Source organism: Haemaphysalis longicornis, unplaced genomic scaffold, assembly GCF_048455015.1.
Source record: "Haemaphysalis longicornis isolate Haplotype H1 unplaced genomic scaffold, Haemaphysalis longicornis Haplotype H1 scaffold_2, whole genome shotgun sequence".
NCBI classification, from domain to species: domain Eukaryota; kingdom Metazoa; phylum Arthropoda; class Arachnida; order Ixodida; family Ixodidae; genus Haemaphysalis; species Haemaphysalis longicornis.
In genome coordinates, this window is record NW_027526295.1 from 270,297,930 (window position 1) to 270,321,962 (window position 24,033).

At 46.1% G+C, this 24,033-nt stretch overlaps 1 protein-coding gene across 3 annotated transcripts in view; it reads left to right on the forward strand.

Moving 5' to 3' along the window:
• Window positions 1–1,389: 1,389 nt before the first annotated feature.
• LOC144170702 (putative transporter YutK) overlaps window positions 1,390–24,033 on the forward strand; it is a 58,954-nt gene continuing 36,310 nt past the window's right edge. The window contains exons 1-3 of one of the 3 annotated variants that reach the window (XM_077700650.1): window positions 1,394–1,696; window positions 5,929–6,071; window positions 20,647–20,915. In XM_077700650.1, coding sequence (XP_077556776.1) covers window positions 20,673–20,915 — 243 coding nt within the window. In that variant the 5' untranslated portion in view covers window positions 1,394–1,696; window positions 5,929–6,071; window positions 20,647–20,672. Of the gene's footprint in view, window positions 1,697–5,928; window positions 6,072–20,646; window positions 20,916–24,033 lie in introns of all 3 variants that reach the window. The other 2 variants (XM_077700651.1, XM_077700649.1) reach the window with 2 other exon arrangements.

Here is a 24,033-nt window from a genome sequence, read left to right on the forward strand (position 1 = left end):
ATCATCTGGAGCAAAGAGATCACTTGCACGTCGACCAGTCACGAGAGACGAAACCGCGAAATATCGAATTTTCGCAGGAAAAACAAGGTCGGTTGGATGAGGGACAAGTCCAAGGAATAATCTGACAAAGACGCAGAATAACACCACAAGGAACGCACCGACGCACCTCATCACTCATCAGAAACAAGAGTGAGAGCATCCGCGCGGAAGTACTTTTCAGAAAATATTTTCGAAGGCAAATTCGGAACCTCGTGTGACGTCCGCGAACAAGGGGGTTTTCAATCCGATGTTGCAAGCACGCCGTCGCACAAGTATTGCACGTCCAGAATTCCCCGACGAAGACGTCAGAAAGTTTCTGCCGTGCTCCACACGGAAAGGTTACCGTCCCGACGGCAGGATTCCTTGCCCCTTTCGCAGCAACGGGCTTACGGTACCCGCCGTACGCGCGCGAATCTCCCGGCGTGGAATGAAGTCAGCGAGGGACTCATTTCTTCTATTTCCCTGTCCGTGACCGTAAAGCGGCTAATGCACCGCGGGCAGTTTGGTATCGTGGACCAAATAGTGAAAGTTCCAGTCGCCACAAACAACATAGTCACCTCAATTTCGCGCAACGTGTCAAACAACACGAGCAAGTGCTTAAGCACACTTCGATAACTCCTGGATGAGTTCCCTCTTGATTATTTTCACGTTCTGAAAGCGAGAGTTTTGGGACGGACCACACAAAATATTGTCCTTGGGTAGTCATCATACTCCATCCTCTTCATATGGACAGTCAAGGTACGGTTTACTGTGACCGAAGTTCCAATGTATTTTATATGTTGACTCTTAACTAGCCTTGGGTATTGGTGGAGCACTGTTTTTGCATGTTCCTCTACAAAGCGTAAATAAAGCTTCAATCAATCAATCAATCAATCAATCAATCAATCAATCAATCAATCAATCAATCGCAGAGCCACCCGCAGCAGCTGTCGGTGTAAGTCGCATCCCATAGGTGGGAGAGGGGAGCAGTTGCAATTTCTGAGATGTTTTGACTCCCTTTACGCACCGATGAATCGTTATCAAACAGAAACTTGTTGCCCCCTTTGGCACGTTTCTCATACGGAAGTCAAGCGTTTCCGTGAGCTCGTGATCCACTGTCTGGGCGGCGTCTTTCACAGTACGCACGTCCGGTCTCCGTAAGGTGGAGTTTTTCCGGCGCGTAAGTGTTGCCGCGTCCGCGCCCAACGCAAAACAGTGGACGAAGATGAATTGACCCCGGCACGCGCGTACTCGCAACGCCGAGTGTTGTTTTTCTAGGAATGGAACCGGTTTGCTTATTGGATGTGCGTGCGCCGCCAGCGGTTACATCGTTTTTGTAACCACGCGCGTACGCAGCGCCCTCTGCGTCCGGGACAGGTCGGGACGACCCATTTTCCGCGTGTCTCAGCGGCGGTGCGTGTCGGCTGCTCGGGTTTGCGCGAAAAAAAAACGCGGGCAACGTGAGCAGCCGGTATGGGTTTCCTGCGACGCGATGAAAGAGGCGTTGACGCGTGTGAAAGATGACGGAAGCTTCTCCGAAGACAGCCTTTGTTACTGGCGAAGAAAAAGTTGGTCGGGAGGCGACAACAACGCCCGTGTGATGGCGGCTTAGCGAACCTGGACTACGGAGGGAACCTCAGCAGCCTTCTCAGTGACGTCGATCAAGCGCCAGAAACAGGTTGGTTGACAAGTTTAGAATGCCGGAGTTTCTCTGCGCGCTGGGAACGTACCTGAATGAATTATAAAAAAATTGAGACCCCTCCGGAGGTTGCTTAAAAGATTCGAAGCATATATTTACTTGATTAAGTGAAGACACTTGCAGTGTTCTCTGCGAATATGTAGCGAAAGATATAGTAGCCTTTGTGTAATTTTGCGCTACAGATTTTCTTAGATGAATGGGTCTCCACTTACCCGTCAACACTGCTGATACTCGGAGTGAATGATCCTTCGTCTTGTCTGATAAAGGGACCGTATGATACGACTACTACAAGTTTATTGGTGACCAAGAGAACGTAGACGCACGGTCAAGTACAACAAAGTCAACTTGATTGGAAGGGGGGAGTGGCTTGCTATGAGGGACTGAAACAGTCCAAAACTGTGCCACTGTTATCGGCAGCTGTAGCATGGTTCAAGTGATCGGGAGAATGGGCCACCAGCCGTCGAACTCCTGTAATAGGAAGCGTCTTTTATCCGCGTTCTTTTCTATCTCAGGTGAACCGGGCGCGTTTGATAACAGTTCGGCGGTTTTCTCACAGGCGCTCTCGCGAGGGCAGCGTGTTGATATTTCTTTAAAATTATATCACCTGTGTTCAATGCTTTGTTTTTTTAAAATTCAAGATGAAGGGGCTGCAATTTATATCCTTGCAAAATAAAACACTCTGGTTTCAATAATAAAAAAAAACACTGCTACCCCGGTTAAGCACTTTTGTCTTACCTAATATGTGTCCAAGGTGAACGTTGCACTCGCGATATGTACATGCATCAACCGTGTCACCAGTGCTACTTGTTTGTGAAAGTTGATGGCCTATACATACTTCATCTGCATACACACTGCTGTGGATGCGTAGGTGGATTCAACGATGCGCATTTTTTTTTTACCTCTGAGCAGCGCTCGGAAACTCGACACAGTGTGCAAAGACCATTTCGTGTCGCAGGCACTGCCCGTCGCAATCCCAAAGAGGCTACGAAAGAAGCGTTACGGCGTTTTTTGCAGGTCACAGTCTTGTCTGAATGGTTATAGGAACATTACGAGCGTGAATCGCCCTTCGTACGTTAATTTCGCCTGTTTGCCGGCCATGTTTTATGACTTCTTTTTGTCCGGGGTTTTTCTTTTGTACTTTCTCTTTCCTTCTTTCTTGCCCTCCTTACTTATCCCCCTGTCTTTCAAATACCCTTTATTTCTCTTTCATTCCGATTTTATTCTTCTCCACTTGTACCGTCACCAACCGGACTCTTCTTTTAACCTCCTTGTAATTGCTACACCGTCTCTCCTTCCTCCCTTTACCTGTACTTGCTACACCAGCGTAGCCGGTGCCATATACACTTGCCCCGGCGTACCCTGCCCAAACTCACGGACGCCAGTACAGACTAAACATAAACAGTCCTACTATTGTACCCTTCGCCCATGTCAGAAGCGGAATGAAACACCAACCAAGGAGTTGAACTCTCTTCATGCGAAAACTACTTTACGCGTTCAGCATTGCATAGCCGATGGGCTTACAAGGACGCCAACACCTGCCAATCGTCTTTGCATTGTCCAACGACCATTCTGTGAGCTGCCGTTAGGAATTGCGGTGAACTATTTTTAAGGTGTGTATTTATACGCGCCCTTGCGTCATCACTCCGTCCTTAGCGTAGGTCATTAGCGCAACGAACAGGTGTTCTGGCTATTTAGCCGCCCTCATTGCAAATTTCGTAGCGTCATATCATGCCTCCATTATATTTTAAAATACGGGGGCCAGCGCTCGCTCAACACTCTACAAGGAAATGTTGACATTCGCCATTAAGAACCTCTCGTCGACTAACTGTGCTAACTGTAATACTATTTTCGTAATCATAATGTAAGTAAGGACTGTCTCCGCTGACGCTACCTCCCCCCTTCATGGCAAAATCACACGAAAGCACCTTACTGCGTGTCTTGTTCCCTGGTTTTTCACAATTTAATAATTGCAACTTAAGACAAATTACACCACGTTTTGCCACTAAGAGAGCTGTGTAATTGTGTGAATTTCCCATCTTTTTGGCTGTGAATCCCCAGCGAGGTTGTAAATGTTTTTGTGGCCGCTCCGATACTGAAACGTGGGCTTGATGGTAATGGCAAAGAGACTTAGTTTGAGTTTAGATATTCCGCCCAAGAAACAAATTACGCAAAGTTCCCCCTGCTAAGACAACTTTATAAGTGTGCGGAATCTGCGCATTTATGATGAACAGTTGGTTCGCCGGCCGGCATAACAACGCTCAAAATTTCTCGTTCACTTCAAGCTTCAAGGCAAAAGGGTTCCTGCGGAAGCACCATGGCCCCGTGAAGCGGCTGTAAACCACGCATATCGAAACAAATTACACGAGGTTTGACCACTGCGTCTTCGCTTTATGGTTTCACATCATTCATTGCTATTGGTAATTGTTGATTACTGTAGTAAATTCCTAAACAAAAGCCATCACTCCCCCGCTATAGCTCAGACGCTCCCCTCGCTGTAGTGTGAAAAATGTAAGGTTCTGCACCACTAGATTTGCGCAGTTGATACAGACGTCTTTTTAGCAGTCAACGCAAAAGAGAACCTTGTAAGTACGGCGACGAGTACCCTATACTTTGCCTAACGCAACACGAAACACCTGAAATGTACCAGGAAGAGATGGCACGGGTAAAGCGTACCAAATGGCTTGTCTAGCCAGCTCGGATACTCTGTCTCAACCTGATGGAGAGGGCTCAGGCAGCCAGAAGCAGACAGGATCTCCTGGACCAAGGATTCTCTGCGATTGGCAGATGCCATAACCTCCGCACAGGATGCTCGTAAACTAGAGATTCATTCATTGCCTCCACACAAGCCGGCATGGGCAACTGCTACGGTTCAACAAATCCCGGAAAAAGGGAGTCCAAGCAGACGCAACTTGAAGATTGCTGCTCCAAAGTGCGTTACAGCTCTTGCTTACCCTTTCGCTGAGCAGAGATGCTCCGGAATTCATTTTTTTTAAGTTTAAATTGCTTCTTGATACTTCACCAGACGCTGAAGAACGCATTGCTGTATTTGAGGATGCCCAGTCGTCATTACGGTAACCCCGAACCATATTTTACCGCAGGCATAGCACATCAATGTAGCCCTTCAAAGCACGCGCGAGAAATGACGCAGAACGGGCGGATCAGAACACCGTGATTGCCATACGAATAGCGTGGGAGCACACTTTCATGGCACGGCGAGGATAACACAAGGCCGAAGGCTGTCTTTCCCGGGAGAAAGAAATAGTCGCTTACCTTGCAAGCAGCAATGGGCGACGACGTGGTAGGGTTTTCCGGGCCATTGACTTTCGCGTGTGCAATCGTTCTCTACACTCCTTGCGATGAAAACAATGTATTTGGCGCTTTTTGAACGGTTATCGGTCGAGCGTGACTGTAATGCCAAGCGCTGTCCGGTTGTGAACTCGCACTCCTTATCAAATAAACTCCGGCTTAACAAAACTCCGGATGGCCAAGCTGCATTTCTGCAGCTTCTCGTCTAGTTTTCTATAAAGTGCCACGAAAACAAAACGAAAGTTTGCCTTGTTAAAAAACACTGCTTCGTCCTGATTGCAATGATAGCAATTTTACCGCAGAATTCAAACAAATATTCTAGATATTAAAAAAAAGTTGAAGCCGTAGTGACACCGCAGCAACTTTCCGGTCATTCCTCCATGACGTCACAGAACCTTGTTCGCAGAATTGGCGGCCGATGACCTCATCCACCGCCAAAAAACAGGACTAGGCGATTCGAGTGAGGCCTCTAAATTTGTCTTGCCAGGTCACTTGAACGCTAAAAAACAAGTAACAAACTAAAAACTGTTTTCAGTGCCGGCCCATATAACGTCACTCCTGCCCATATTACGTCACCGTAACTCAACATTTATTCTTTTTTTGCATTTCTTGCATTTGTTTTGTTGGAAAAGTCTTTCGTGGATAAAACGAGGCTAAGTGATTTGCACAAGCTTAGTTTTTTCGTGCTGAACAAAGATGTATTTCGTCTATATTGCCCCATTAAAGATAGCACAAAGTGGCTGTATCTCTCACGACAGCAGAGTTCGATGACAAATAAGTGCCATGTCGACATTTTTCATGATAACGTCATCTGTAAGAACCCTTCATTGTTTTGGAAAGGGGGACGAAGCTCTGCACGATTCATTCACCGCGGAGGTATTTTTTCTCGTTATCTTCCGCTCCAGAGGGCCTGCGCAGCGTTTGAGCAACGCGAACGCGTAGGATAGCCTTTGTTCGCGGAACTGGGACTTCTGACGGGCTCATCCAGTCACGCACAGATCGGCCTTCGTCGGGCGTTCGGTTCTCGCGGCGGCTGCTTTTACACCAGGTAAGCGCAGCGAGTTGGTGTAGTCATTTGTTCGCTCTACAAGCTTGTTTATATATTAAGAGGACAAGGTTCACTGGAAAGGTCGATGTTCAGGGCGACCGTCTGTTTCGAAGCTTTTTTTTGCGAGAGTTTGCCTTACGGCATAACAGTTTGATATACAACATCACATTTGTTTCACGCAGAAACGTCAGCAGAGACCGGTAATGAGGGCCCCATATCCACCGCTGTAGATCAGGGGGTGGTGGTGGTGGTAAAAACTTTATTTATCCAGAGCTGCTAAGAAAGAGGGGTGGGCTGGGAGCACCGCCAGGATCTCCCAGGATGGAGCCCTGTGGCCCGGAGGTGTTGTTGGCGAGAGGTTTGAAGGGCAGGGCATGTCCATAGAAGGTGGCTCGTGTCGGCTTCGGACGCGGGGACTCGAGCGAGGAACAGTGCTCACACAAGGTGACGATGAGTATCTACAGAAATGAGGACGAAATTTTGGTGTATCAGCTAAGGATTATGATAAGGTACAGATGAAGAAGGAGCATTGTATTCAGTTGAGAGTCCTCGCTCCAAGGGTGGCTCCACTAACCGACACCTCTGGAATGGCCGAGGACACTCACAATATCTATATATATATATGGTTTAACAAAAGCACTAGGAATCGTTTCACTGTAAAAAATGTGAAAGCACAACTTAAACAATCGAAGGTTATGGTACTAACGAATTCCTGAAATTTTTGGAAGCCTACTGCATACATGCGAGCGGTTACACATGCTAGAGCGCTCCATTAGCACATAGCACAGCCGCTGCTATTAAAGGAAATGACATATCTATCGGACTCCTATAGCCCTGTGATGTTTGCACGCCTTTTGTTTGTTTTTGCCTTCCTATTCTTCATGCCTTTATAATCTATTCGCGACAATAAAGCATTTGGTTGTTAGACAGATATAGCGTTTAGAGCCAGACTACTCGCCTTTTTTTGTGTTGACGGTAGTCCAGCAGACATGATTTAAGCGCTAAACCGAGAAACACAGGCGAGGTGACATTGCGAGCTTTTTTACTGTCACCTCCACTGTTGTTGTCCTCTTAGCTCTGAAATCTTATCGTTAAAAAATGTCCAACTCATCCAGGAACCGTTTTTCAATTAAGCACAGCCGATGCTTGACAAAGCTCCTGTTCTTTCCCACTTGCCGATTCGCGAGGGTTACTGCTCTTTGGCGAGAAATTCTTCGATGTAGAATGAACAATCTTCGTTCGGTTGCTGTCCGTGTTGTTAGAAATTCCGAAAAAGAAGTGTTGTCCTTGATATTTTGTTGTATTTTCAACAACAGAGATCCCCGTCAAGAACATTGAGAAGATGTGAAACCCATACGACTGGTTATACACCGATCTCAGTGTGAGCACTGAATAGGACCACTTGCAATTAGTAGCTGATCATAATTGAGGAATGCACAACTCTCCCAGAGAACATTCGAAATGACTAGAAAGACCAGCATGTCCGCTATGAGTTGATATAGACCAACGGTAGGACGCGGTTCCGCTCTTCCGTAGACCAAGCACGCACGAAACACAGCTACACTGATTTTAAAATAACATTTAACATTTTTACCTTTTTTCACGAATTTATTTAGCGTTATACCATTTGTAGGTTTATAAGTTTTCCCTGGAAGGAAACCAGCAGCGCTTTCTTTAAGAAGTTCTAAAAGATTGCTTCAGAGCCATTTCTTCACAGCAGTTTTCTCCATAGACCATGTGGCTAACGAAACGGCTCTAGATGAGGCGATGGTATAGTATTTAGCTTATAGCTGGGCTTGATAGGCGATCACTACGTAGCTCGCTGTATCAGTCGGTCAGTAGGCACAACGCAATATAACTGTCATTGCCGTGATACTCGTCACACAATATTGTTCATTATGTAACTGCGGCTGTGGTGTTCGTCGACGAAGAGGCAGTTTCTAGCTAAAATCGCCGCCATAAGTGCCGCTGTCTTCTTTGATTCAGCACGTTGGCCATAAAGCAAAGTTTGAAGCGTCATACAAAATCCCGGGCTATCACCACTCACGTGAAACCTGGGGAGGAGCGAAGCAGGCAGTGTATTAGTGTATTCTTGGCGCCTTGGCGTTTTTGCCAACGGAGATGAAACCCTTGGGGGTAGGGGTATACTGCTTTGCTGTAAAAGTCTCTTGTCTTTGAAGCGCGAAGCTCTCTAGCACGAGGCGTAAATGAGTGTTGCGGTGTTTTTTCAGTAGGAGTTACGAAGCGCTCCAGCGCCAGGCATAAACGAGTGTCCCTAGTTTTTTTAGCACGCGCTACGTTCCATCGCGAGGCGTAAATGAGTTTCCCGGTGTCTTAGTACCATGCCTACATAAGACGAACGACGATTACGACGACGACGACGACGACAGGAGACGCCAACAGCCCCAGCCCCTAAGAGGCTTCGCACCTAATATTGCTGTATGTGTGGCGTTTGGCGTGATGTGGCGGCAAAGGAGGTGTGTTTCCCTGCTCGGCGACGTTTGTCAAACAGCTAAGGCTGGATTGAAAACTGTGACAGACTTTTTCCTTGATCTTTTTCTAACTTCCAGACTTGCTGTTGCAATTGTATGAGTCAAGAATATGATGAAACCAGGCGCGGTTTGGAGTTTCTTTTGCTGTCACATGTCTGTGTACAGTTAGAAATGTCAGTGGAGCATTGCTGGTGGGATTCTGAGAAACTGCACAGGGCGAAAGTCATGCATGTGCGTTGAATAGCGCACCTGTCAGACTTCCACCCAGAAAACAAGCGCAGTAACAAGCAGAGGACGAGGCGAGGACAGGATAAGCCCTTAGCGCTTGTCCTGGCGCTCGTCCCTTACCTCTTGTCCTGTCCTCGCCTCGTCCTCTGTTTATACTGCGCTTGTTTTCTGTGTGGCTATGAACCGACACGCCCGAAACTTTTCCGGCACTCCTGTCAGACTTCGTGTTCTGAGGGAGCTAAATCTGCAACTACTGATTAGCGATGTAATTACCGCGGTTTAAAACGAAACGCCGCACGCCATCTGCCCAACTGGTGTTGTGTCGCTATATTCGCATGCGCTGTATGATGTTTGCCGCCTGATTCTTAGTGGTGACATCGAACTAAATCCTGGCCCTGGTTCTAACAATAAACCTCTCAAAGACTCAGATGGCCCCGAAACGCGATCTAGGACAAGTTCAAATACATCTTCGGAGGCGGCTACACTGTCTACTCCGTCAGCCCGTGCTATACAAAACGAGCTCGAAAATACCACCGTTTTGTCAATGCTTTCTCAGCTACTCACAAGCCAAAATCAAATCGCTAGCGATATAACAGACATAAAAACACAATTAAACGCAAGATTCGATGCGTTGGAATCACGGGTGGCGGCACTCGAGTCTGTGACAGCTGTCTGCGAGGGGAAAACTGCCTGCGAAGCCTTACGCACTGAAGGTGCCTTGGCGAGTAAAACAATTGCACAGCTCAGCCTCAAAATAGACGAGCTCGAAAATCAATCCAGGCGAAATAATATTATCTTACACGGGTTCCCAGAGGACGCCAGCGAGAATGGCGAATCTATACTGTCTAGTGTGTCTGTACTCGTAACGCAGAAAATGAAAATGGAAATTCCACGCGTAGAGCGCATACATAGATAAGGCAAACCGCGTGAAAGGCTGGCGCGTCCGATCATATTGTAACGAGGTGGTCACTCCAGAATCCGAGACGGGCGTAGCTGGAGGTCTACGAAGGGGATCAGAACCGCACCTCCACCAAAACATGTTACGTGGCGGTAGGACGCATGAAATGAACCATGGTCGATGCTGAAGTGATCTATTTACAGAAAGGGATGCAAGCTATTTACAATTCGGCCATCACAGCACGAGCGATAATCCCACTCCAACAGTCTTCGTCGGTGTAAGATGCCCATCGCACTAGGTTGCACTGTCCACTTCCTCGTCTTCTCGTTACAATATTGAAACTCCTAAATTTTAGCGACAAGATGGCTCTCTTGAAGAACGCCAAACATCTTAAAGACTCCGATTTCAGCATTTCGGAAGATTACTCTTTTAGAGTGCGATCTATCCGCAAGAAGTTATGGCATGCGACCTCCACTTTTCACAATAATGGCTCCTCAGTTAAAATAGTGTATGACCATGTATTTATCGACAACGTTCGCTACAACTGGAACGACGCATCGAATGTTCTAGTTATGGACTCTAGTTACCATAGCCATGCTACAAATAAACTTGGGACTTCTCCGAAAGTTCCTTCACAGGGCGTATCGCCGCCCCTGAATGATACCGGCAGTTCTAGTGCGCCGCTTGTCCGTGGAACTCAGTGTTGACTACCCCATAGCTCTGCACCCAAACTAACTATTACCAACCTTAACGCAAGAAGCATAACACGCAAATTCCCCGACTTCCTTTCTCTCGTTTCGACATATTCCCCACACATCATTGGTATAACTGAAACGTGGCTCCACGATGCTATATATGACTTTGAATTTACACCACCCGGATACGTCGTGGTTCGTGTCGATCGACGAATCGGCCCGAGGCGGCGGCGTAGCCTTGCTCTTTCGGTCGGACTTAAGGTTCTCAGTCCTGCCTAGTCCTTCTGGCATTGAATCAATATGGTGAAAACTTCACATCGACAAACTTCACATTGTATTTGGTGTCATATACCGCCCCCCGGATTCCGCCCTCGATATGTTTCACACTCTTAACGAGTTCGCAAACGCACACAACTTCGGCACCAAGCATCTTGTTCTTATGGGGGATTTTAACGCCCCTGGAGTTGACTGGCCTTCTTTGACTCACAACGGCCGCGACTCCAATATTTGTGGCGAGCTTATAAATTTTTCGTTATCCTTCGGGCTTACCCAGATCGTAACTGGCTACACCCGGCATAATGCACTCCTTGACTTGGTATTCGTAAGTTCAAATATGGTACATAACGTGTGTAAATGCGAAATTATCGACGGTATCTCGGATCACAAGGCAGTGCTAGTTTCCATGCAGTGTTCGATTGCGAAACGGCAATTCGTGGTCACTTCCTTTCACGATTTTAACCGTGCTGATGACGTTTCCATTCTCGACTGTTTAGCCGATAAATTTGAATCATTTTTAGCACTCGCCACACGCAACGATGTTGATGCTTTAGTTGGTTTCTTTGAACGGTTGGTGAAAACTTGCATTCTGCAATCTGTACCGATCAAAACAAAAAAGAAAAATACTAACGTTCCCTGGATGAACCGTGGCATCTTGCATCTTTCACGTCGGGTACGTAGGATGGGGCAGGCGAGGTCACGCCGTTCCTCTTATGATGACGGTAGATTTTTTCAGGCAAAGGAAGAACTCTGGATCAAAATAAACGCCGCAAAAAACCACTTTTTTCGAGTAGAACTTCCGACCCTATTATCTAATAACCCACGCAAGTTTTGGTCATCAATATTGCCCCGCGATGCCGCATCAGCGTCATTTTCCATTGGCAATGAAACAACCAATGATCCTGCGGAAATTTCCGAAGCTTTCAACAGGTTCTTTGAGTCTGTTTTCACTCGCGACGACCTTGAAGTTCCTCTTTTTTATAGTACAAGCCCGTTCTTATCAATACCGGACATTCTTGTTAGCGAAGAGGGGGTTCTCAACCTAATATTAAACTTAAACACTAAGAAATGCAAAGGTCCGGACGACATTCCCAATGCGTTCTTGGTCCGTTATTCCGTTTGGGCTTCCAAATATCTTACTGTCATATTTCAGAAATCCCTTGAAACTGGCATAGTGCCTAGCTCATGGAAACTGGCAAAAGTAATTCCCTTATTTAAGTCCGGAGAAAAGCATATTATTACGAACTATAGACCAATATCACTGACTTCCTACTCTTGTAAGCTACTGGAGCATATCATTTATAAACACATCGTGGAGCATTTAGAACAACACAACTTATTATCTCAGTTTCAGCATGGATTAAGGCGTGGTTTCAGCACGGTTACGCAATTAACAGAATTCGTTCACGACATTTCTTCTTCACTTGATTCCGGAGAGCAGGTCGACGCCATTTTCATCGATTTTTCCAAAGCATTCGACACGGTATCTCACACTAAGCTGATATGCAAACTAACTGCCATATTAAACAACCCTGTCTTGGTCAAGTGGATAGAAAACTTTCTTTCAGATCGCGCGCAATTTGTAGAATTTAACGTTTCCGTATCCAATAAATCTAACGTAACTTCTGGAGTTTGCCAGGGCTCGGTCCTTTGACCACTGCTATTTGTGCTCTACATAAACGACCTGCCTGGTAACATCAATTCTAAAATCCGTTTTTATGCGGACGATTGCGTACTATATGACACCATTAGCTCACCGCTATGTCACCAAAAACTAAACGAGTCGTTTTCTAGGTTTTTGCGCGTGGTGTAAAACGTGGCAGATGACCGTAATTTTCCGCAAAACAGTATCCGGGTCTTTTACTCACAAACTTTCCCTGTCTAATTTCACGTACTCGTCCGCTGACATAAACCTTCAATGAGTTTCAGAATATAAGTATCTTGGCATTATTTTCACAAGTAACCTATCCTGGTCGAAACACATCGAATATATATTTAAGAAACTGGGTTATCTACGGCGCACACTCAGCCAAGCACCGAAAGACACCAAACTCCTGATGTATAAAACACTAATCCGACCGATACTCGACTACGCATGCACCGTGTGGAACCCTTACCGAAAAGGCGAAATTAACAAAATTGAAGCCGTTCAAAAGAAAGCCATCCGATTCATCTGTCGCAGGTATGACTGTACTTTTTCACCAACCACAGCCCTCGTATCTCTAGAGCTAACCACCTTAACTGCCCGTCGTGAAATAGAATCACTAACCTTTTTTCACCGCATCATTCACTGTTCATATCGCCTATCATCTAACAAATATGTCACATATGCAAACCCCACTCAGAGCAGAAGCAATCACACCCTTAACGTTTCCCCGTATCATCCCCGCACAGACACGTTCAAATATAGCTTTTTTCCGCGAACAATTGAGCGTTGGAATTTGTTGCCTGGCGACGTGCGCTCTCTAGACTTGCGTGCATTTCCTTCTAAAATACAACTATTGTAAGCTACGCACATGCGCCGCTTTGTTTCCTTTCCCCCTTTGTACGAGTGCACTTTTGTACTTAGATGTGTATATTAGGTCGATCTACTGTAACCCTTTACCATGCCGCTAAAACTGCATACTTCCTTCTATGTTGCGTTTCGAACGCCTGGTTTCGTCGTTACCGTGTTTTCTTTCTTTCTTTTTGCTTTTGTTTCATTGTTGAACTTGTTCGATGCATGGTTTTGTGCGATGTACCCACTCCTGCTATAGCCCCAAGAGGGGCTGCAGTATGTAAAAATTAAATAAATAAATAAAATTATTTTGATAGGAGCATCGATTCGTAGCACAAACTGTGACAATATGCTCAGGACCCGAAGAAAAAATTCGCAGCGTTTGTCTAGCCGACATGTGCAAAAGTGTTAAAAAAGTGCATTTCGCTGACACATAAGCTCTTGGTGGCCTCCTCTGTAAGTTCCCTATTTATATAAAGATTAGGATTCAGGGCCAAAATCAAGGCGCCAGATCTAGCGCAAGTGCTGAACGTGATCGGTTGCACACACGCTAGCAAAATGTTTTTGTGCTGATAACATTGTGAGGCTTATCGTATCATGTGGGTGTCGGGAGCCAAAACCCCCTTACCGAGTCACTCCTTTGGCTCATTGAGCAGCATCGTACGGGCAAGCTAGAAACTCCTATCTCCGAATCGCCGTTTCCGGAGCCCCTGGTTACGCTCGAGCGAGGTGAAAAACTTAACCCAGATAGTGACGGCAAATATTTACTTCCTTTTCCTTCAATTACGTGGCGAATTCCAGTTTATTCTGCTTAAACTTTGCGCCTGCTGGGAGTGAGTGCGGACCATTCTGCTTCGCCGAAGGTATACGTGGAACGGAAATCTTGGTGCCCTTGCAGGCTTGCATTTACGCTTGTAGTGCGTGAGTGGGGTTCGGTCAGGTTAACGCTTATTGGGCGTGGGCCGGAATCTGTTGACAGGCTTACCTCAGGGATCGTCTTGAGCACTCTCGGAACAAGGCACTACATAAAAACCACCACCAACAACAGCGACAACCACAACAACAGCAGCAACAACAGCATCGTCACAGTAAAAACAACAGGGCAACAGCAGCAGCACCAACAGCAAGGACGACGACGACGACGGCGACGACGGGAACAATAGCTACAACCGCTCACTGCCTCTCTTTCACTGCCGTATCTTCTTGCTCTAATTCTTTGCGTACTTTTCACGACTGTCCTTCTGTCTATCCTTTCCTTATTCATTAGTGTTAATTTTATAGTTGGTGTGTCCTCACTACTGTCGCACCTCATTATCTGGCAGTCTACTTACTAATATTTTTTATTCCCGTTTATATGCACTTATTTCCTAACCGAGTACTTCGTGCATTCACTTTATTTCTTTTAATCTCGAGTCCAGTTTTTTTTCTCTCTCAGTTAGCACCCCTTTCCTGACCCATCCCCTTGAGGGGGTATGAGCGATTCTTTTGGCACCAACCAACCAACCAACAACAACCGCCGCACAAGCGGCAGCAGCACGAACAACAACAGCAACAACAGCAACAACAGCAACAACAGCAACAACAGCAGCAACAGCAGCAACAGCAGCAGCAGCAACAACCTCAACAACAACCACAACAACAACAACGATGACGTAAATGTGTGATTTATGTTGTTTGAGACAGAAAAAAAACCTTATTGGTCATATTTGCTGACCATGAAACCGAGAGGGGGGTTCCGGGAGGGCGCTTCGCCAGACGACGACCAGGACCCCGTGGTCTTGGTGTTTGCTGGTGTTCGGTGTTCCTGAGATATTGAAGCTACCTTAGTTGCCACCGCTTTCCTTCATATATTCGCAAATACGCCTTGTAAAATTTATAAATGTATGCGCTGCGCTGCGAAGTCATTATACAGGGTGTCCCAGCTATCATGCACCAAGATGTAAAAAAAGAGCAATGGCGTTACTGGAAGAAAACCTAGTCCGTAATGTTTGCAGTACTGTGGAGAAGCGGACAGTAATTTTTTTCCTTAATGATACTTAACTAATTAATTGTAATTAATTATCTAACTCGAGAAATAGTGTCCTAATCACTGAAGTGTCAATGAGGTACTTGTAGGTACCCACGAGGGGCATCTAACTGCGGTATTTCAAGCGACGAACTAATTGCGTACTCATTTATTCTGACTGATAAAGAAAACCCGCGAAATATGAAAAATACCACGTGACGGCGCTTCCGCGCGCATTGTAAGGCAGCGTCCCCAAATAAGCTGATTGAAAGAAGCTGCTTCGCCTGTCCCCCTTCCGAAGAGACAGCGCATCACCTTGATAATGGCATGCATGGAACGAGCAGCAACAGCAAGATTCGCGGGGCGCGTGTGCAGATAAGGCACAAACTCGGTCGGGATTTTTTCTTTCTTTATTTTGTTCATCTCATACTGGCTAACTCAGAGGCAGCCTGTTTGAGGGCATTGCTTTGCGATGCGCGCTAATGCGGGGCGCCGTCACGTGGTATTTTTCATATTTCGCGGGTTTTCTTTATCAGTCCGAATAAATGAGTACGAAATTAGTTCGTCACTGAAAATACCGCAGTTAGATGCCCCTCGTGGGTACCTACAGGTGCCTCATTGACACTTCAGTGATTAGGACAGTATTTCTCGAGTTAGATAATTAATTACAATTAATTAGTTAAGTATCATTAACGAAAAAATTACTGTCCCCTTCTCCACAGTACTGCAAACATTACGGACTAGGTTTTATTCGAGTAACGCCATTGCTCTTTTTTTAAATCTTGGTGCATGATAGCTGGGACACCCTCTTTATATTAGGCGGACATCCCTCCTAAATTATCGGTATAAGCTATCTCACTTAGATCGACCCATAAAGTGGCTCTTAGTGAGGCCTGGGTCCTGGTCAGCATGTTTTGCATATGAAGTACTTTCGCGTCTTTATTAAAGCGAAGCTTTAGAGTCCTGACTGATGCCATTTTACACCAGTACGCCCGGCAGGAAAGCTGACTTTTTATGCCGACGATAATGAATAATCGTCGAGCAAGTAAAATAAAAAAAAACGCTTCCCGTGGCCGGAATCGAACCCCGGTACCTCGCGTTATGACGCCGGCGTCTATCCGATTTCCTCATTTGACATGGTCGAAGCGAAGGCCAAGCAGCAGGTACCGATTCGCGCAGTACACAGCAAACCCAAACTTTAGGCCTACGGAGTGCACACCTCAGTGTTGCTGCGGGTATTCTCCACAGTAAAACATACTCGCAGCGCGGGATTGGCCAACAAAAGAGTCAATCACGAGAGAGAGAAACAACATCTTTATTTGGCCTGCGAAAAGGGTTACCTACTACCGCCGGCCTCCTGGGGGGGGAGAGGAAGCTTCGCGTACAACTATCGTCGTCAGTAGACGCAGGGGTGCATGATTTTCACTCTAGCTTTCCTAATGAGAAATAACGCTATGAGCTTAATAAAGCTTTTATCCCCATTAATTGTAACCCTTTATCTGATTAATTATGCTCTCAACGTGTTGAAGGAAGTGCTAGCTCTACGCTTAAGAACGACAAAACTGCATAATTTGCGAGAGGTGATTGTTTTCATGCTCACGTTAACACCATGCTAAATTTACATTCCTTTATGCATTCATAGATAATTAGTTCGTTTGCTCTGGCCAAAAAAATTATTCGCTTTTCTCAGTGGCGTATATTCTCTCTCTCTCTTTTGTTTTTTTTTTTTTTTTTGCAATTGCGCACTTATTCTCAACTAAGGCGACGCTCGCATGCGAGTGCGATGGTCATAGTTCCGCACATAGTTCCAGCTGTTCGTCAGGAAAAAAAATTGAAAAAAGACGATTTCTTTCACTCTGGACCCATGAATTTCGTCCCGCGCGACCCGGTACCACAACATTCAGGAATGGAGGTCCCCCCGCCAATAAATTTTGCGACTGCAGTGCCGTTTCGGAGATTTCGCCTCCATTGATTGACGGCTCAATTCGACTGCCTTGATCCAGAGCTCGAGGACACCTGGTACTCATGGAGGTGTCGCACAAGTCAATAGTGAACTTGCAATGTCGCTGTTATAAGATTTAGTTGCCGCGCCCCAAATTTAAATCTTTAATTATGCCGTTGTGAACTGGCCTTTCTCCCACTTTGTGCGTTTTGCAACACGTTAGAACCAATGGAGCATTTTCCCCTAGCTACTGGCGACGGTAACCTCCGCTGCAGCGAATGCACTGCTTGGAAGACCCGTTCCAACAACAAATGATTCTTTTATGCTTTGCACGTTGTTTTTCAATTTGGGACAGAAGAACTGCGTTTCTTCTAGGAATTCGTTAATTTTTCGTTAATTTTTAAAACCATCTCTTCTAAAATTAATCTTGTTACCTCTTTCTTAATTATTTGGGTTTTCTGTTCTCTAAGTGCTCTCCTAGGTTTTTCATTTATTAAAAGTGGGCATTCTGTTAGATAATGATCAAAGTTCTCTATATCTTTGCTACACTTGCATGTAGCTGCCTGCGTTATTCTGAATCTTGAAAAATAAAACGGGAATCTACCATGCCCTGTCAGGGCTTGGGAAGAGTAGAAGCTTGTGGGAAAGTGGTCTGGATAAGATTTAAGTTCTTAATCCAACTATAAGTATAACTTGTTTTGCCATCTTTATTCCACACCTTATTCCACTCCTGGTTTAACTTTGTATATAAATGCTTCGAAATAAATGATTTTGTTATTGGAACAAAAATTGGTTCTTCGTTTCTTGTGGCTTCTTTCGCCAATTCATCTGCAAAATTATTGCCTATTGAGGAGCTGTGTGCTTTTACATAACTGAGTTTTATACTTACTGCTGCATTCTCTCTAAGGACTAGTTTTAATTCGTGAATTATTGGATATGTGTTAAGTGGGTTTTTTAGTGCTTGCAGTACCGACCAACTATCGGTAAATAGTTGATGGTTATTGTTTGCTTTGTTTCTTATTATAAATTCTATTACATTTTTAATGGCTATTAGTTCAGCTTCGTTGTTGGAACTGTATTCTGGGAGCTTAAATTTTTCCGTTCTTACTATTTGGTTGTTATCGTTAAATATTACAAACGCTGCTCCTACTTCTTTTTCCGTCTTTGAACCATCCGTATATATACGGTAGTCTACTATATCTTCTGTGGGAGTGATTATAATACCGCTTTTGTTTGCTGTGTGATCTGTCCACAGATCATATTTTTTCATGATTTGATTACTTGTGTATAGCTTGTCGTCACATGAAAATGTTTTGCCCTCTTTTAGTACTCCATATTGTTCATTTTCTTTTTCGATTCTTAAATACAATGGCGGGATTTTTGCCATAATGTTTAAGGTCAGGTTTGATGTTTTGAAAGCTTTCGTTATCATTAGTAACGGTAATCTTTGGATCGCCTGTAGTTTCCTTAAAATAGTTGCCTTCCGAGTGTACCACACCGGTGCTGCGTAGGTAAGCATTCTTTCAATGCCTCTTATACATAACTCGCACTAATTCTCGTTTTGCACTCTTGTCGTCATTTAGCGTCCTGTTCAGGTTGTATGTTATCTTAGCTATTTTTTCTTTTAGATATTTTAGATCAGGTAAAAATGTTCACTTATTATCTATTATTACACCGAGTAACTTCATTTTGTTGACTGTTCTTATTCTGCTTGAACCTATTTGGAGTATAGGTGGATGGTTTCCATACCGTTTTCCTATTATCATTGCTTGTGATTTGTCATTATTTATTGTTATTCCTTTGCTTACAGCCCAGTCATTAGTTATTTTTATACTCTGTTAGTTTTTTCTTATGCATCTTTTCTTGATTTAAACTGAACGATGATTACTATATCATCTCCCAAAGCTTGGATGTGGGTTTCATATGGGAGTTCTTTATCTAGTAAGTCAGCTATGGTGATATTCCAGTAAAGTGGGCTAAGTGGTGAGCCTTGTGGTGAGCCAACCTCTAATGGCTTAATGACCTTAATATTGTCAGTTTCGTAGACAATCTTCCTCCTTGTAAGTAGACTATGTGTTAGTTTAATTAAATTACTGTAACATTTGTATTCTTCTAGGTGTTTGTTACTATAACTGTGTTAATAGAGTTGAATGCGTTCTTAATGTCCAAAGACGTGATTAAGGTGTTGGTTTTGTCTAGTTTCGCTCTTCTAGCCCTCTTTTTTATTTCTTGTAAAGCTTTTATTGTTGATGTATTATAAGTAAAGCCGTACTGATATTTATAAAGAGATTATTTTTATTGAGGTGATGATATAGTCGGTCCTTAACTAACTTCTCTAGAACTTTACCTAGGATGGAATTAATAACTATTGGGCGAAATTTACTTTCCTCGCATGTCTCATCTGGTCTTGTTTTGGGGATAAGTATTACCCTTGATTCCTTCCATATTTCTGGAAAGTAACCGTTCATAAAGCAGGCATTAAATAAATTCAAAAAGAACTGTTTGTGTTTCCTGAAGATTGCTTGGATAACAGTGGTTTTAAGCTTGTCCGGTCCTAGTGTTACATCTTTCCTAAGGTTATCCACAACTAATGTTACTTCTAGTTCGATAAATGGGGTGTCGTTACTTCCAGGATGTTCTCCGTCCCTTCGACATTCCGTTTGAATACTACTGATAATCTTATCCCCTGTTCGTTTCACCGTCTGGTGCTCCTGGACTAGTGGTGTTTGTTCTGGGTACAGTTCCCTAGTAAGTATTCTATTGTCTCTTGGGGAGTTTTTGTTATCTCTCCACCTTCTTTTACTATGCTCTTAAAGGTTACTGTAGTCTTTAACTGATTTCGTGCTATTTTGTATGCCAAGTTGAAAGGATTTTTTGTTAATTTTGACGTTAGTGTTTTCCAACTATTCTTTTTTGCTAGCTCTATCATGTTGTTACAGCAGTCGTGCTCTTTGTAGTATTCCTTCTTATACTTCTCTCTCATGTCTCCTCTAGCTTTTTGGTATCTTATCCTATATGCCCTTACTCTCTTGCGTTCAATCTCTAACTCCATGTTCCACCACGGGTTGGCTTTTTGGTTGGGTGGTTTTTTTCTTTTTACTGTACTTCGCTGTCGATCAGCCGCAAATATGTTTCAAGCATTGCCTTTCTTTGTGAAGCAGAGGATGAAATGCGTGCGAGGCTCGTGCACAGTCGCCTCGTCATCCTCGTCATTTCGAGCACGTGCTGCCCGGCGTGCCGTGGAGTCATTTATCTGGCCCCGCCCCTCATCAATTTCCACTTCTAAAGAACCCTTTTTGAATTATGACAAACCTAAAGCTTTGCCAAATCCCCCTTAGTGGATACGTGCCATTACCAAATGGAGAAGAAGAAGCTACCTTTTCAGTTTTTGGCTTTTTTCTCTAAATCTTAGTTTCCTAAATCTGGCACAATAGTCCCAATAAATCTCCCGATCCTGGCCAATCCCCCAAGTGGGTATGCGCCACAAACAAAGGAATAACATCAACAACAACGACAACAACGGCTGCGCTGTTCTTTTGCAGGCCTGTGACCGCTTATCGTCGACGCCATGGCTGCGACCAGTGAGCACGGAAATCCTCCACCGCCAACCGCAGCCGTGACGGGCGAACCAGCCACTCCATCGGCTCATTTGAGACGCAAGAGCAAGGCGTCATCGAAGTCCACCGGCGAGGATGACCGGGGGTTGACAGCGACTACGCAAGCCTCAGTCACCGGCGATGGGGCCGTGAATCGAGCTTTTGAATCTGACGAGCCCGCGCTGACTGGCCATTACGCCCACGCGATCGAAATGGTGAGCAGAATGTGAACTCTCTCTCAATAATTGGCGTGGCTTCCAAAACACTTAATTTAACACAACTTGTTGCGAGGCCAGGTGGTTCGTGTTTCTTAAATAGGCTTAGCGCAAAAACCAAAGACGATAACACAAGAAAGGAGGAAAAGCAAGCACTAACTTTCAACTGAAATTTAATCGCCGGCGGAGCCGGTAAATATAGAACTGGGGCATGCGTCCCATGCGCCGCATTGGGGAATCACAGGTGCGCGTATTTTACTCAAATGAAACGCACGAAAAAAAAAAAAAAATTCTCGGAGCTAAACAGGGCCACGGACGCATCACTGATACAATTATCGCATTTTTGCTTGCTACAAAATGTTTCTAACAGTTCCCGTGCGGTCAATCTTAATCTCACTCAGAAATGGCTCACACTTGCAGGCACCGGAATGCGCGGGAAAATGCGCATTTTCGTTATTTTTTATCGGCAGTTTATGTTTCCGTGCCCGGTCGTTGATACATCGGCCGGTCCGGCCAACACAGAATTTTCTGCATTAATACCATAAACGACGCCAGTCACAAAGGGCCTAGCATGATGCTTCTTGTCACGTCCTTGCTTTTTGCGACCATCGCAAGAAGTGCGCGCGCAAAGTCAGGCCAGCTTGCGCGGCGCCGACAACCGTATCGGAATCCCATGCCTGTTGGCCACCTTTTTGAGGTGACGGGCGACTTTGTGGATGTACAGTCAGCAAATTCTCGTCTATAACGCTCAAGCGGCGTGCTCCGGACTGCGCGGGAGACACCTAGTGTTAACGCCTGGTGTGAGACAGGTATAAGGTGAGCTTGCGCCGCCCGTACATGCCTCGGCAAAACTGGGCGCCACTTACTCACACTCGCACAGAAAAATATATTTTTCCTCACGCATTCACTCACACTCACGCTCACCAGTCGCCTTCACCACTCGCATTCACTTGCAGTCACGCTCACTACGCGCCCTCCGCCCCTCGAACCCACTCGCACTCACTCGCGCTCGCGTTCACCACTCGTCGTCTCCCCTCGCACGCGAGTGTGTGCGCTGAGCAGCCACTCCATGAGTAATGAAACCGTACCGCGTCAGAAGGCCATCCAAATCATATTCCTAACTCAACACGCCACCAGAGAATTAATTCTAGGGTGCCCCATACCACGAGCTAAGTGACGACATATTTCCAAAGCTAAAAGCAATCCCGCCACTAACAACCATCACAACGACCGGCTTCTGCTACAAATAGCCAACGGCGAGTACAAGCGCAATAGTGGCGCTCACCATGGTAAGCCCCGCAAATGGCGCGGCGTGTAGTGCGAGTGCACTCAACAGTTGTGAGCGGGGCTCACGGCGAGTGGCACTCGCACTCGCGAGTGGCGCTCGCACTCGCGAGGAGTGAGTGGGGCTCACTGCGTGTGGCGCTCGCACTCACTCGCACTCACACTCGCCAGTCCAAAACGATGGCGAGGCTCACTCACCACTCACTCATGAGTGGTGAGGGGTAGGGGGGGGGGGTGAGTGCACTCGCGAGCGAGCCTGCCGACCTATGGGCCCGTATCAGCACGATGGCCGTGTCCCTCCCCGCTGTAACCGTCGCCTTGGCTTCCACAGCTTCTTTGCCCTTAATAAATGCACGCCTGCGCTGCCGGGCCGGGAAATAAAATCGGACATTACCCGCCTTAGCGCGGGCTGTGCAAGTTTTTCGTCTGCATCTCACAGCTGTTGATTGCGTCATCGTTCTGTCATTACGCTGCACGAGTAACGCGTGCACCACTATCCCGGCTTCTGCGCTCGGCTTTGCGCGTAACTGCTGACGGCCTAACACCGCATTACTTAATGCACTGTGCAAGCGATCACGGACCGATATCGAGTCACTCTAGTACATCGGAAGCCATGCGTTTTCGACGATTATTTGTTTTTCGCATACGGAAAAAAAAGAAAAAAGTTCCTGTCTAAATTGTGTAGGGCGCCACAAAAATTAAGCGTTGCACGTAATTGAACGCAGCCAACGCCGCACTAACAATCGCTAATCTCCACTTTTGTTTGCCGGCCTGGCAGTGCAGGCAGCGCTTCTCACGGCGAAACAAGGTGCGGAAGCCAAGGGGACGGGCACAGCGACAAGGGAAACAGCCACCGCGCTGATGCGGGTGCGCTTGCTCACATTTTATCGGTCTCAAACCAGGTGTTATCACTAGATGTCTCCCGCGCAGTCCGGAGCACGCCACTAGCGCGTTATATATACAAACGTTTTGCCGATTGTACGGCACCACTTCGGGTTTTTCCATTTTTCTGCAAAGCACTATATGTCTAACCCCCCGGGTTTCCATTCCGGTGTCATCGATTTACTCGGCGCCGCTCCGGGGCTTCTCCTCGCCACCACTGACACCTCTTTCATAGCTATTTTCCCCCTCACCTCCACCGATGCCCCTTTGGCAAGTTGCACAGTCGGCCGCTGATGGGGGTAGTGCGGTTACCGGATGATCGCGAAAAATAAACAGAAGCGCGGATGGGCGTAAAAAATGCGCTGACGATTACTACACTCCCGAATATGAAATTTGTGCGCAGCGCGAGCTGCAGTGTTCTATGTCACGGCGCATTTCTGCTGCGTCTCGGGAAGTGTGCACGTGATCAGCGAACGCACGGCGGCGTGCGCTACTCTGCTGCTGCTTCGCACTGCGCCACCGCCGCCGGCCAGCGTTTTGCAAATCGTGTTTGAACCTCCCGCGCAAATATCACGTGGTGCGGATAAGCCCCGCACGAGGGAGCAGCGAGCATGTTGTTGCATATCGTGTTTGAACCTCGCGCGCAAATGTCACATGGTTTGGACTAGCGGAGAATGCATGGGAGAATGGAACAGCGTCTGGGGAAAAGTTAAGGGGAGGGCGCTCCTTGGTGACGACGCATGAGACGTGTGAGGGAAAAGCAGTGAAAGAGAGGTCGCGGTAGCCGCTTGTGTCGTACTCCACCTCACCCTTCGCTAGGCGCTCCTCTCCGTTTTATTTCTATCATCGCTGCTGCGTTTGCTCACTCGGTTACGCGGACACAAACAGACGACGCTCCCGTGAAGCCCAGGTAACGGCTGCCAAACAGCTTCCCCCTAAAACGACCGAAACC